General features: G+C 39.1%; 1 protein-coding gene across 7 annotated transcripts in view; it reads left to right on the top strand.

Annotated features, from left to right (window-relative positions):
* Nucleotides 1-7480: 7480 nt before the first annotated feature.
* Nucleotides 7481-15286, top strand: part of SENP6 (SUMO specific peptidase 6) — a 73568-nt gene continuing 65762 nt past the window's right edge. For 5 of the 7 annotated variants that reach the window (XM_033512954.1, XM_033512953.1, XM_033512952.1 and 2 more), the window contains exon 1: nt 7481-7622. In XM_033512954.1, coding sequence (XP_033368845.1) covers nt 7571-7622 — 52 coding nt within the window. In that variant the 5' untranslated portion in view covers nt 7481-7570. The remainder of the gene's footprint in view (nt 7623-15286) is intronic. The other 2 variants (XM_015621668.3, XM_015621667.3) reach the window with 1 other exon arrangement.

Here is a 15286-nt window from a genome sequence, read left to right as displayed (position 1 = left end):
TTCTGGCATTTGACAGTTAATGCATGTATAACAGTATTTCATGTGGATTGGTGCTGTTAGGATATAACTTAATTAAGAACGTAAATGACATCTTCAAAAGTAGCAGTGGACATCCATATCCTTCTAACAGAGGGAAATGTCTCAGAAGGCTATTCTCAGCTTGAGGAAAAACACTGGGAAGATCAAAGCATTCTGGACTTCTACACAGATGTGAATGTCTTCTTACAGATCTCTGGGACTTGTATTCCAGTCTCCTGAGAATCACCGAAAAGCTCTGATGACAGGCTACAGCTCTGTCCATCTTCACTGGAATAGCTGGTACACAGGATCAATAGGGAGAGAAAGCAAGTGATACTGACTCCAGTAAGATATTTACCATTGTGTATGACTTCTTAAAACTAAACCAGGAAATAGGCTGGAAAAACGCACTTTTGTGCTTCGCTGACAATCTGAGAGAGGCACTTGATCCTACACAGGCTTATCATACACAGATTTATCCTAGCTGTATTTCTATTACTTTCACTGCCAGACCACAAGTACTGCAAACACCTAACAAGGGGTTAAGGACAGGATTAGAATTAAAAGAAATTACTTAAACCATCAAGATGATATGCAGCAAAGAAATGTAGAAAATCAGACACTTTAGATGGAGAAATAAAATTAAGTAATACAAATTGAGATATAGCTGCTAGGGAACAATACAGAAAAGGATGGACGATTTATACTGGATTACAGACTGACCATGATCTGTGGTTTTGTTGAAAAATATTTTAGGATATATTGAAGGAATTGCAATATGTCAGAAGACTCATTCTACTCTTTTCAGTTTTGGAGAGAGCTACACTAGTACTGCATTCCGTTTTGAATGCCCCGCCAGACAAGTTAAAGAGACCCCAGGGGGATTGAAAATAGTAAATGAAAGACTGAAGGATCTATAGAAAAGGCTGAGATACCCAGCAGTATCTACAATCTTACAGTATAGAGAGGTTACTAAAAAAGTGCACAGTGAATTCTAACTGAAGAAGAAACCTGATTCTAGAAAAGATTGTTTAGGTTAATATGGACACCCCCCACTCCTCCCATTCTAGTGTACTATCTGTGGAGACTGAAGATCAGTCTTAAACTGAGATTTTTAAGGGAATATACTGGTGACATTTTAAGTTATAACTCTAGGCAGAAGGACAAATGAAATTATCCCTTTACATCTTTCAAATCCTGCATTATGTGGATTCTATTATTTGCAGTAGCTATTGGTACATATGCTTTAACTGGCTCCACTTCCCAGATGGGACAGAGCCAGTACAGTACTTAACCAGTGCACTGACAGGAGCACATCCATCTCCATAGTCCAGATCTCTGATCTCCTGATAGTAGGTAAGAGGTTTCAGAAGTTCCGATTAGAAGGGGAATTTACAAGCAACAAACCTGGTGTCTTCACCAGCAGCATGAGCAGTAGGGGAGTAAGTCATGCAAATTGAGAACAGGGAGGATGCTGTGATATTTTTACCTCTGCTTTCATTATGACTGCTACAACCCTATGGGTCATCTTCATAGGTACAGAAACTTGACCTTTTTTGGAATGGGTCTGGTTGGGTTGGACAATAAAGTTCCTCCACTTGCATAAGCAGAGAGCATCAACCTCTGGCCCTGGGAAACACCATGCTAGGAGGGAGAACATCAAACCTTAGGGTGAGAGGAGAGAAAGAGAAGTTGCTTCATGGGAGTTAGCATATTAATCAGTTTGTTACAAATAAGGTTGTGTTCCTGGTTTTGATACATGATTGGCTGGTTACCCTTTACATGGTTATGTTTCTTATCTCTGCTACTGATTGGATCCTGCACCCTCAAACCCACCCTATATATTGTTATACCCTCTTTATTCCTGGGTCCTCGAGGATCGATCCCTGGGGTAGTCTTTGAGATTCAACCCTTGAACTGTGCAGTTTCTTCCCATTTTTTTGTTCCCAGATCATTCCTGTTGTTCTCATCCCTCTATTTTTGCCATGCACCTCTCCAGCTGGACCGGTCTTGGTGTTACATTGCTACCAGCTGGGACAGACCTTTTTCTTTGCTTTGGAATGTATTTTTGCTCGTATGTATACAGATTAATATCCACCATGTTATGAGCCATTGATGTAGTTTATTTTTAGAAACATGCTGCCACTATATATATAAAAGTTTCCCATTTGAAACATGTAACAACTTTTCCTAAAAGATTGCCTTAATTGCTTTGAAGCACAAGTATTCTTAAAGCTCTGGACACATAGGCAACTAATGAAACAAGCAAGGAAAATGGTGATCCTCCTCTAAGGATCTAAGGTGATCTAAGGATCACACCTCTAAGAGGTGTGAGCCTGCTGAAACAATATCAATTAGATATTTTCTATTTATTACACACATTTGTTTAAACAAGCCATCTCTAGTAAAAAAATTCTTAAAGCTAATGGTTATTGACAAAGGATCTCCAAAGAATCAGCTACAAAACAGTTTCTCTTTCTAATGGTGAGACCATTTTAAAGAAAGGCCACCTGCAAGTTTTGCTAGGTGACAATTAAGAACCTGTATTTCTCTCCACGTGTGATAGTCAGAATGACTTCTATATAACTTCATACAAAAGAAGTTTCAGTATCTGCTAAATGTGTTTAAACATACTTTGGAAGTTGACTTAAGGCATATTTCCCATTGATTTGAAAAGCAAGAGATTAGAGAGACAGGATCTGACCCTGTGCATAAATGCATAGTATGTTTTGTATGCTAGATGTTTTTGGATTCCTGACATGCCTTAAGTAACAGTCTGAGTCTTGTTGTGCTTTTATTATTTGTGCCTAACTTTTATTGTAGCAAAAAACTCTATTATTTTATTTTCCTCATTACATAGTCTTTGATTTTAGCATTTTGTGATGTAGATAATTTTTTTTTGTTAGTAGGTGAAAGACTATTGTGGTTATGCCATACTATTTATGATGAAAATGAAACATTTTCTATTTTTCCTTCTTTAAACCTGTTAGAACTTCTGCTCTTATCAGTAAAATAACGAAAGAGTTACACTGAAAGACAAAGAAAAAATTTATGCTGTTGCCTAATCTTAAAGGTGAAATGCAATCAATAAACGTATTTCATCAATCTGTAGGCAAAATCATATTTCCTTAGACCTTCACCATAAAAATAATAGAAAGAAATAAAAGTTTATTTCAGATTAACAACACTGTTGCTACAGGAAACTTTGAGAAAAATATGATAAAGCAAGTTAGACATTTTGAATATACACTGGAAAGAATATCCTATATATCTTTAATGTATTTTTCTTGAGCCTTTTAGATGCTCCCCTTTTAACTTAGAAAACTATCAACATTTTAGTCTTCCGTTACTTAAAGATGAATCATTGCCTCAAAGATTTAATGTACATTTACCCTATGTACATCACTAGGAAATAATTAAAATATGCAAGACTATCCCCTATTTTTCCAATAGAATATTTTATATTTGATTTATAACTGGATATTTCTTCTATAGCATAATTTCATGCATATATTTGAAAGCATTCTCTTTTATAATGTTATATTTTTCCTCATAGATCATAATTATTTTTCTGTTTAAGAGATGTAAATGATGTAATGGTTCTGGACTGTTCAACAAATTCTCTAAGTTTTTTTTTCTCTGTAAAAAATGATCTCCCAAATGTATCCCAACAATGCAAAAAGAAATTTTTATTTCCAAAAGTAATACCTAATGCTGTGTTGTAGATAACAATGTTGACATCCCTCAATCACTCTTATACCTATAAAACAGATGTTTAATCAGTTGTTACTTTTTTTAGCCCATCACAGTTGTTTTATCTCACTATCCAGTAAGAGAACTTGTGATTAAAGCAAAAATGTTTCTCTTTGAATAATTCTAATGCAGTAATGACCAAATACAAAAGATATTTAAATGAATAATGGCCATTTTACATTTTAAAATACCTATAACAGTAGCAAAAAACCTAAAAGGTATTTGTTTATTATGGTTACTTTCCAACAGCACAACGTTGAGTTTTGAGGTAAGTTGATCAAATTCAAAAAACAGGTCTCCTTCAAGGAAGGAATTAAGAAAATAGTTTAGACAAAACCCCAATGATCTTAAGCAGTTCTTAGTTATTTCCTACCTACTTGACAATCTATCTTTGATATCACAGTTAAACAAAAAGCTTTTCCATATCCTGATGTATCACTCGAAGTCCTAGCACAGAGATGAATAGTATTCTTCCCTTTGGGAACATTCCTGAAGAGCTACCTACAGTATGCCAGCTGTCCTGGAATAATATAAAAGAACCCCTAAAATTAAAGCAATAACTTTAATAATAAGAAAAAGATGTTCCATTTCAATAAATAAATCTGATTTTGCTTTGAAAACTGCAAAGGAAAAAAACTAGGCAGCAGGTTATGAGGACAGCAACAAAAGAGTTACTTTTTTAAAACTGAGAATACAGACGGTGTTTCATTAATATGCTAAAGAAACATAAGAACGGCAATGGGAAACAGTGAAAATTAACTTCACCCCAGAACACTTACTTCCTGAAAGATGGGAGTGTTAAATAAAAGTTATTTATAGTCTACAGAGCAGGTTCATGGGTTGTAAATAACAAAACAATATTCAGGGTGCCTATAAATTCCCTTAAATGTCTATATGCAATTATATACCAGTACAGAAAACTAAGTAATGTACGTTACCACAACAGAAGCTGCAAAACTGCAATCCCAATTCCATTTTATTCCTTAAGTAAGGAACTAGTGTTTCTAGGGAATAGCTACCCCCATTTTCTTGGCTAACCTTACAAAAACAGAAGAAACAAGAAGTAACTGGAAAGAATCAGAAACACAAAGAAAAAAATACTTCTCTGTTTCTGTAATTTTCAGCACTGAATCATCTAAGACAGATTCATTAATAATAACTTTTTGATTGTGGGAAGAAAAGGAAAAAATAGATTTCTAAGGTGAGACAAAAATTCTTTATCACAGCCTAATGTAGGAATCAGCTTTCCACCCTACACAGAGCTGTGCCAACAGAGCTGCACACAGACAAGTGTTTATCTGTTCTGGATATTACACTGTCCTGTAATTCTCAACTACCCACAATGGGACTGGTCAACTTCTAGGGGCTACTAAAGGCCAGGAAGCAATGACCTGCTGCATGACATCCATGGGCTCTTATTCTGTGAACACAACTAAAGTTTTCCTTCAGAGAAAAAGAAAACTCAGTAAATTCTGTAAGATGTCCCTCAGCAGGAAGGAGGATACTAATTTTCTCTTTCTCATTTTTCATTCTGTTACTTCTTATACATGAAGAAAATCCTCTGGTTCCAAGCAAAGTTAAGAGGATCTGAAAAGATTTTGTAAGACTTGAGTGCTCTCAGTATTCCCTCACAAATACTTCTCAAATGAAAAAACAAACCACTCTAAGGCTGAGAATAGACTACTAATAAAAGTTTAATTAGTAAGAGTTTTGACTACATTCTACCTCTTGCATCCTTAAAGAACTTCAAAATAAAGGAAAAAACAGTGCAATGAGATGTAATTTTGGGCAGCTCTTCCCCAGTAAAAAGTATATGTTAAATTATCAATCAAAAAGTCTAAACCCAACCATACCTCTAGATTAACACTGGTAGTTTATTCCCTTAAACTTTCTATTTTAAAAGGGTATTTTAATCAATACTGTACCTCAGTTCACTAAAACTCCACAGCTGTATTTGATACCTTGATAAGTCCACTACTGTGCATCAACCATTTATTCAAATAATTCATAATTTTAAATTATAATCCTCAGTTTTCAAAAAGTTGTGTAGAATTCTGTAGAACTGGATCCGTCTAGTCTCAACAGTCAATAAGAATTTGTTTTTGTGGATTAATGCTGTAATCTCAGCATAATTATTATTTACAGCATAATGCTGTAAACCCTCTAACTGGACAATGCTCCTCTGAGATACAATAGGGTATTTTTGAAAATCAGATTCTACATTTTCTTTTCTTTTTTTTTTTTTTAACTATTAGGTTTCTATTGAACGTATGATTTTCTGGTTTCCCTGTAATTAGCTGGGACCAATTTCTCCTAATTGTTTCCTGTTAATCTTGTTACTCATGAAACAAGGGTATTTTGTGATCTCTCTTTCAGGAAGCCTTTTTCCTAAGGAGATTTTGAATATTGAGATTTGTAGGTTTGCCAGCACTGTTCCAGCTTTTGGGATTCTTTCTAAGTACTTGCTAGCTCTGGTGGTGTGATGAAGTACTTGGGGAGCAGTCTGACATCTCCTGTCGTCTTCCAGACTCCTTTTCACCTCTCGATTGCATAAAAAGGGAGCACTCTCAAAAGTATTTTAAAAACGTTAGGTGCAGTCAGGAACAAAAATAACAAATTAAGAAAACTTAAAGGAAAACAACTGTTTTTCTCTTTCTAGCCTTTAATCTTCATATACACTACGTGCTTTCATTTACCTAATTTAGGACTTTAGTCTACAAACTCTTCAGTTCGAGCATTTTTGGAAGCTCACTTTTCAGGGATTAGAAATGATAGGAACCAGGTACCTCAGAAATTAGAATTCCCCAAATCCGCAGTAAACTGGGGTGAAGGGGGAGTAGATAAAATCCCAGATTAAATAACCTGTCGAAGAAAGGAGGATCTGGTTTTCCCTAGGCTGTCATAAACTATCTTCTAGTTTTTAAAGGATGCATGTTTTGTGTATTTCGGCTTCACGAGAAAGCTTTTTAAAACGTAAAATCATACATGCTAAAAGTCAAATGTACCTGAGGCCATGACTTGCAGTTTCACTCTAGTTGGCGTGGCAACGCTGTACATTTTGCAAAACCCAACTTTTGGATTCGAATATGATCAGGCCACAGAAGATTTTAAGATTAATAGGAATCTTTGAATCTAGCGAAGACCTTTTCCCCGAACTTGAGCGAGGCGAGAGGCCGGCGGGCCCCAGCTCTCCGCCATGGACTCCCGCATTCCTCTAACTTCATTCATTTTATCCGAGCCACCTCCTCGTCTCCCAGAAGCTGCTGCCTCCAGGCTGATCGAGGAGGGAGCGGGAGAGCCCGAGGTACTGCGGGGCGCAGCGCTACTGCGGCCATTTTATCGTCCCGGGGCCGAGAAAGCCGCGGCCCCCGCGGCGGGAGCGCCGCAGGTCGGCCAGGACAGCGCCGTTCACGGAGCAGAGGGGCGGCGGCGGCGGCGGCGGCGCGCTCCGCTCCGCTGTGGGCCCTCGTCCTCCCGCGCTCCCGGGGCGCGTGCGGCGGAGTCCCGGCCGGGCCCTCCTGCCCAACGGGCGCCAACGGGCCCGGCTGCAGCCGCTCGGGGCTGCCGGCGGCGGGCGCGCTGAGGGAGGAGCGGGCGCGCTGTCGCCGCTTCCTCCTGCGCGGGGGCCGGAAGGCAGCGCGGCCCGGCAGCGGGAAAGGGCCGGGCCTCGGCGGTGTTGCCGCCGTTGCGGGTCAGCCACCCAGCCTTCCGCAGTGGGGGTGGGCAGGCCGGGGGAAGGGCCGGGCCCCGCCGCCGCGCTGGGCGATGGAGTGAGGGAGCGCTGCGCGGCAGCGGGAAGATGGCCGGTGGCGGCGGCGGCGGTGGCTGCAGAGACAGCTTGTTTCTGGAAGGTGCGTGCAGGGCTGCGAGGAGGGAATTGTGGCCCGCGAGCTGCGTTTCCCCTCTGGCGAGCAGTAAAGGGGCACGGCACAAACTAGGCAATGGGGGAGGCGGGCGTGTGAGTTCATATGGGGTGGGGGTTATGTGTCCCTTTTGGGTGCGACGACAATGAGAGGTGGCTTCGTGGTGGGGGAAGGGTGGCTGCCGCGGTTAGGTATGGTGAAAAGAGACCTGCTTTTGAGGGAGCGCTTAGGGAGGGAGATTTGGTTCATTTTTCTTCTTTCCTTCTTTCTTTCTTTTACTGTTCTGAGACGTTGGGAGTGCGGTGTTTCTTTCCTTTGTCGGGGCAGCGCCGAGAGCAGCCCGGGCTTGGTGCAGCGGCAGGACTCAGTCGTGGCTCGGCGGGCGGTGGGCTGGGGGCGCCGGGCAGGGTTAGCGCTGGGTGAGAGGGGAGGCCAGGGCTGCATTGCTCTGTCCTCAGTCCGCTCCCAGGCCCCGGCCTAGCCTGTATTCTTTGGCCTCACCATGAAATGAGTCTTCGCCCGCTCCTAAAAGGCTCCTGTAAAGGTTTGGGTCTGAGTTTAATTTTAGGAGGGGGGTAATGCTTATGATTGTGATACGAAGGGGATGATTAACCTTATTACCACTTTTGAAAGAAACCTTTTGCGTTTTTAAAGCCCTGACTTTTTTTTTATTTTTCTTTCTTTCCCTTTTTTCTTTTTTTTAATTGTTATACGGTTTCAGTGTCTTGAGGTGGTTTTTTTTTGTCACTATAAAGCTTTTAATAATAATGCAAAAAGCCTCCTGAAATTGGAATATTTTTAACTGTTGAGTCTTTATAGTTTCATTGATACATCAAAAAATCTACTACTGTAGTCTTGCAAAATTGCTAGGAACACATGTCCTGATGGCACAGACCAGTAGTCTGGTAAATTCTGCCAAATTACCATGATGATACTCCTCATAAGCAGAGTTTTTCAAGTCAGGAATAAGTTTAGCATTGGAGATTTGCAGTACCTGTATTACACAGAACATAATCTCTTGCAGATTTTCTCTTGCTGCAAGATGTTGGATATTGGCTTTTCATTACAAGATGTTCTGGAATAGATGTTCTGTACGAAAAAAATACTGCTTGTTGTTTTGAATAATTAATCTGGAATTATGATGTTCAGAAACTCTGGTTAATAACAGCTGTCATGTTACCTCCCTTATACTTTTAAAGGATTTGGTGGTGAAATGCAGGCACTCCATTTTTTTCCTGAAGTCTCCACAGACTATAGTGAGGTTTGTGCAGACAGTGAATAAGTGCCAAGGTGATGACTAGTCACTGTCTTCTATGTGCACCTTGAGTACATGCTGGCTGGACAGGTGGCTAAGAGAAGAGGGATTTCATATGCAATATCCACACTTTTTTTGCTTATGAATTCTTTTCCCAACAACAGGAGCAGCTCAACACTGGGTAGCATCTCCATTTGAAGCTTTGGTGTTCCTTAAGGGGTGAACTGAGTTATCAGTTGGTTTTGTGTTTCCCCATTGTTTGGGGACATGTTCATTTTAGAACTGATTATGATTATAGAAACCCTAAGAGTGCAGCCACATGTGAAGAAAATCTAGTGTAGATGGTGACAAAAAATTTATGGGGATGGCCCATGTCCAAATGGGACAGTCATACTTGGGCAGATTTAGTGAGAGCTGGTAAAATTGGTACTGATTTGAAGCAAAGGGAAAGGGCTTTTGGATCTTATTTGATAGGTACTTATTAGAGATACTTATGGAAAAAGTACAGGCATAGAATATCTATAAATATATATATATACATGAGTTTTTTTGCAATCTGCAGTCTGGAAAGGTAGTGTATTAGATCAACCTAATGATGTTAGAAGCACCATTGTCTAAAGGCTAGACAAGCATAAGAGTGCCAGATTTGTGAAACAGGTATAATGGGGACAAAAAAAGGGATGAAAGTGTACAGAGTAGAAAATATTGCAGCTTCTATTGCTGGATGACGGTTATTAATACATGAGCCTAGAGCTGTATCTATAACATGTCTGAGTATATTTCACAGAGTCCTTTGAAGGCTATGTAAGCAACAACCAAAAATTGTTTACTTAATGTTTTTGGAAGTGTTTTCCCAAAGACTGGCACAGGGGAGGGGCAGGACTCCTCTGTCCATCCCTGCCTTAAATGTGCACAATAGGAGAAGTCTGGGTGAAATGGACGTTAGCTCTATCACCAGTTAAACTCAGTCTGATGGACACTGTGCTGCTTAAATATGTAAGTTAATTTTGTGTCTGTGTGTATACATACATTTACACAGGCATTTCTGGTGCTGTCCTGCTTATGTTGGCTATCAGTCAGACTAAAGATAAATACACAGTTAAGTGAAATAAATTACTTTCCAGTATGACAGTTGTTCATAATTTTGATTTTGATTCCACACATCTGGTAAGATACTGCTTTCCTTTCATTTAGTGTAACAGATGTTACTGTGAAGAAATATGTCTGTCATTCTATGGTAAAAGGGCTTCCTCTTAATATTTTTATTATTTTATTGTCCAGTAAAAACAAAATGGTCTTTCTGGAAGGGTGTTCCTTGAATGATTGATTTGTTGCCTTCCTGGTAATGCCATTCTTGAGTGTAGTGATTTGTACCTGTTTTTTGTCCAGTCCTGTGTATCTAATGTGCATAGTTTTTTATGCTGTATTGTATAGACTGTTTAATGGAAATGTGAACAAGATCCCTAGGAATTATAATGGACTCTTTTTAAAGCTGCATTTGGTATCATTCTGAAGCAGAGATAATAGTTGATCACTATGATATGTGGATATACAGGGCCTGCATGATTACTTCAGTTGAAGTGGCAGGACTGTTAGAAGTGTGGAAAGTACTCTATTTTTATTATTTCATCTAGATGCAAGTTAAATTAGTAAAACTGTTCAGAATTTGCTTTTTTACAGTGATGGTTCAAAGTTATGGTTTGAATATGCAGAAATTTGCACTAACAAAGTATTTCTCTTACATGGGAATTCTTTCCTGATGTGGAGGAGGAGTTCAGTGATTAGAAATTTGTGTCTGCAGCAGTTCCTGTGTTTTTTAATTGATAGTCACATTTAAAATATAAAGAATGGTAGGCAAATTCAATAGGATGTAAGGTAGGAGGCATGTTAAACATGTGGGAATGGAGAGTACTGTTGATCATTACCTTGGAGAAAAATTGTGGGAACTCTTGTTTTTTGCTTCCTTCACTAATACTGAATTGGAAGGAAATTGTAGTTTCTGTTTTCCAACGTGAAATTTAAAGTTTCCCTATGTTTATGCAGTAGATAATAGGTAAACTTAAAAATATTTTCCTGAAGAAGGGAGAAATGTATTATTATTTCCTATTTTCTTATTTCAGTCTCCTGGTGATTACATTAGTGATGCCAAGGGCTAGTATTGGATTTTCTTTTCGAGGATCTCCTTTCTAAGAAATGCTGCTAGTCCCTAGTTTCAGAGCTGTTGAGGTATTTCAGTGTAGTTGTGGCAGGAATTTGCTCAATTTTCATTCCTGTTTCTTGGCTATAGGTTTCCTAATAACAGTAAAGAAAACTATGTGGTCTACCTGTTAGCAGCAGTAGTATAAACTTCACAGTTGTCTGCCAGAGGACTCCAGAAGACTGCTTTGTTCTTCTTTCAGTTCACATGTAAAAAATTATCTTCACCAAAGCAAGAGTTGTAGACCTACATATTTTCTTAAAGATAGCTGAGATTCTGGGGTGGTACAGAATTACGCAACTTTTGTGGATCAGTGTAGAGTTACAGACCTACCTTTTGAAACGGTGGTAGGAGGTCAGCCCCTCCTCTCTTTTTTTGTTTCTGTTTTTAATCATAATGAGAAATCTCTGACCGGAATAGTACAAATTAGGAGGAGAGAGTGGAGTTTCTGTTCAGGTAGAACACTTGAAAAATTTCTACCTGCCAGACTTTTCTACCTGCAAGACTCTTCTCTTTATTTTTCTCTTTACAGTGAAATTTAATTATTAATTGTCATAATCATCTCTAATCAGTCACTGGTGCTTTGTTTGTGATCAAATGGAGATTGTGGTTACCTTGAAAATGTGGGGAAGAGTTGTTTCAGGTATCTTCTTTGTCTATCGGAACTCCTGCTTTATTCTGTTGAATTTTTCTCTGGTTTGCATCTGTCCCATCAATGTCCAGACAGGTTCTCTTTCTTCTGTTTTTCTTGAGAGTGGTTTTTTATTTTATGAGAAAGTGTGAAGTTTGTGACTTCCATGGCTTGTTTATATATCCTGGCCCTTTGACATATTCAGAATTTTCTTCCACCATTGCACATGTATCTTCTTAGACTTGAAGAATGTTCAGCTGTCCTGTCCAGTGGTTTTAAGAATAGGAGACCTTCTGACTTGAGTAACAGGTTATTTTCCATGCATGAAACTCACTTGTTGAGAACTATTTCTTAACAAAGTCAAATTGAAAGCATTCCTTACTGTCTTATTTTTTTATACATGCCAGACAAACTTGGGTGATAGGCAGCATTAAATATTAAGAAAGACAGGGTGCTTCTTAAAGTATGTGGGAAGATACTAAAAATAAACCTGATTTATCTTTTACTGCTCTCTAATATACGTTGCAATATGCTTGGGAGCACATTCTAAGGTAAAAGCCTGTGCTCCAGTCCTCTTCTACATCATCACCTTCTTAATTTTGAGACAGGATTCTAGGAGCCCAGGCTTGTCCCTAACTTTCTGAAGTGTAAAGTGTTTGCAATTTCCTGGTTTTCATTATGTAGGCATTTATTATTTGGTAGTTTTTCCTAAGTAACTGCTACTCTATTAAGTTTTCTCAAAGTGGGACGTAGAAGCTTCTGGTGTAAAAGTAATTGTCTCGTTTGGGATGCCTCATGCACTATTTTCTGGCTCTTGGATTTGGTAATAAAGTGCTATTCTTTCCTCAGAAAAAGTACATAATTTCTAGTGGGTTTTAGTGGCAAAAAAAAATAGTTAAATGATAAATGAGTTCCTAAAAGAGATCTTTACGCTCTTCTTTATGTAAGTATAAATAAAAAGTAATAGTAATAACAAAAGTAGTAACATTAATATGTGGTTGGATAGCAAACATCAAACCAGCAGTTAGCAGATGTCATGCTTGCACAGATATGAGCCTGTTTAGAGATTTCACTCTTTTTCTTCCTGTCTTATATACAAGGATAAAACAAAATAGATTATTTATTTTAATGGTTTCAACAGCAATCATTTGGCTTTTATTACTATTGTTTCTGGAAGACTGTACATGGGTTTTGGTGCAGTATCACCTAGGCAATAGGTTGTAATTGAGGAGCATCAACATGTGTTGTATTGTAGCAGATCCTATAATATGAGACTAACCACCAAACTTGCCACTTTTAAATATTGCTTTGTAAGAATATAAAGGTTTTTTGAGTTACCTCATGATTTTGCCTCTTTCTTTCCCAGTAATAGGATCACTGTAGCAGCCCGGGCCCAGATTAGACAACCGGGTGCTACCTTGGGATGTAAGGGTGAAGGTTCTTTGGGCTGTGAGATAAAATGAGGAGCAGGCATGATCTGGTGACCTGAAACAAAAGCACTTTAATAAGGAGAGAATAACAAACCACCACAACGATGACCGAGAATGTGAACAAGGTGTGGAGTGCACTAGAAGGGTGAGGGCCAGGGGGTTACAGTAATTTATATAAACTAAGGTAGGGGTGGAGTCAGAGGGAAGGGTAACAACCAGGAGTGAAGATTAGGAATATGCAAATAACTGTGACAGATGTAAATCAGTAATAAGAGGGGAAACAACTTTCTAGTAACATTAACATAATAACTCCCAGGGACAATGCAGGTAATACTTTACTCTTAATAACTAAGGGAGTTCCTCTATGGCTTAAAGGCTGAAGCCTTCATCGACCCCAACAGATCACCTGTTTCCCATCCCTCTGCCATAGGCAGGGACACCTTCCTCTATACCAGATGGCTCAAGACGCCATCTAAACCTGGCCTTGAGCACTTCCAGAGTTGGTGCATTCACAATCCCCTTGGGCAACCTCTGCAAGTGCCTTACCGCCCTCAGTATCCTTGGCTAATGCTTTGTTGTAAGTAACAAACATGGTGGTGTTACTTTTTCCAAAACTTAAACCCTTTTATCTACAGAGGTGTAAAGGACTTACAGGTGAAAATACAGAAGTTTCGTGAAACTGGCTCACTCCATTAAGCAGAGAAGTCAAAATTGGTGTCCCTGAAGTGAAGATTTCAGTGTTGCCTGAGCATGGCTCAACTTGCTGCTCACTGGTGTTAGTTCCTTCAGTGACTGAGCAGTTAGGGCAGCAAGAGGACTAGGGACACAGGACAGTGTTTGCCTTCATCTGTGTGTGTTGCAAAGAGAGGAATGGAAGTGTGTGCAGGATAGCATAAGATTCTGTGAGAGAGTGAGAAACCAAATAAAAATGGAGCTGCTTTGGTGGAGGATACTGTAGAGATACCAAGAACAAATCTGGGTTTGGGGAAAAAGGACAAATGTAATTTTCCTCTTGTCTGTTCTAAAAGGCACTTGCTTTGGGGGGTGAGGTAAGCACATTTGTTAAGTTCCTTGCTTTTAGCCTATGTTTTGGCACTTACTTGGTTTCATTTTGGAGTTTTTTTTAAGGTAGTGATATTCTTACATAGTTTAAAATCTGTCTACTGCTCTGTGCTTACTTTCTATGAAGAAAATTAAAGCATTAGTAAAATATGACTGTTACATGAATTAAATTTGTTGGCAGCTTTATCTTATACATTTAATTTCTAAAATCATGTACTCCTAACTTCCTGTTTCTGTGTTCAGCAGCATTGCATGCCTAATATTTTCAGGTTAAGCTGACCTTAAGCCGTAATTAAGTAAAAGTTGGTGCCTGAATGTCACGTTAGTGGGTGCGACTCCGTTTTGGAAGCAGAGTTGCATGTGCTGTTCACGGCCCTGGAGACTTAACCTCTTTCTTGCCAAAGAGATTGAACTTTCTCTGTTCTGTCTTGCCAGGTTGGCATTTTGCCAAACTTCTGTTGAATTTGCTCATTGAGGGGTAACTGGTAGATGGTGGACAATGACTTGGATGGGGGAGAGCATATACAGCCTCTCTCTACGTACGACAAGAACAGGACATTTCCTTCTCCATCTCGGCCTAGTGATCAGTTAAGTCAGGCTGAGGTGTAATACATAACTTAAACTTTGTAACAGATATTTTAGTGTAAGAGCAGCTTTATTCTGCCCAAGGAAACACAATTGTTGTAAATAACAGATTTTCTTCTGTGAAGAACAAGGTTACGGTGAAGACTGGAAGGAATAAATTGACCGGCTGTGGTTATTTCTTCCCAGGTTGGTCAGCAGGCCTTTAAAAAGTTTTTGTTAACAGAAAAAGGCTATAAGCACTGCATGAAGCAAGGAACCATTTCTGCATATGTGTAACAGTAATTCCTATGAAAGAAGAATTTGGATTGAAAGACTTTGGGGTATCTTTCTCTGAGTAAATCTTGAGTAATTGTAGATAAAGAGCAGTGATTATTCAAAACTCTGTGTTAAGCCCTTCTTAAGGCTTTTTGTTTGTTTGTTTTCAGACCATATGAGTTGGAACAAAGTCTCCCAGCTCCTATCTCCCTGAGATTTTGTTTATTTGTATTGTAA

This window comes from Parus major, chromosome 3 (assembly GCF_001522545.3).
Source record: "Parus major isolate Abel chromosome 3, Parus_major1.1, whole genome shotgun sequence".
In the NCBI taxonomy this organism is placed as follows: Eukaryota; Metazoa; Chordata; class Aves; order Passeriformes; family Paridae; genus Parus; species Parus major.
The sequence above is the reverse complement of the archived record's forward strand: the minus strand, read 5'-3'. Positions and strand labels throughout refer to the sequence as shown.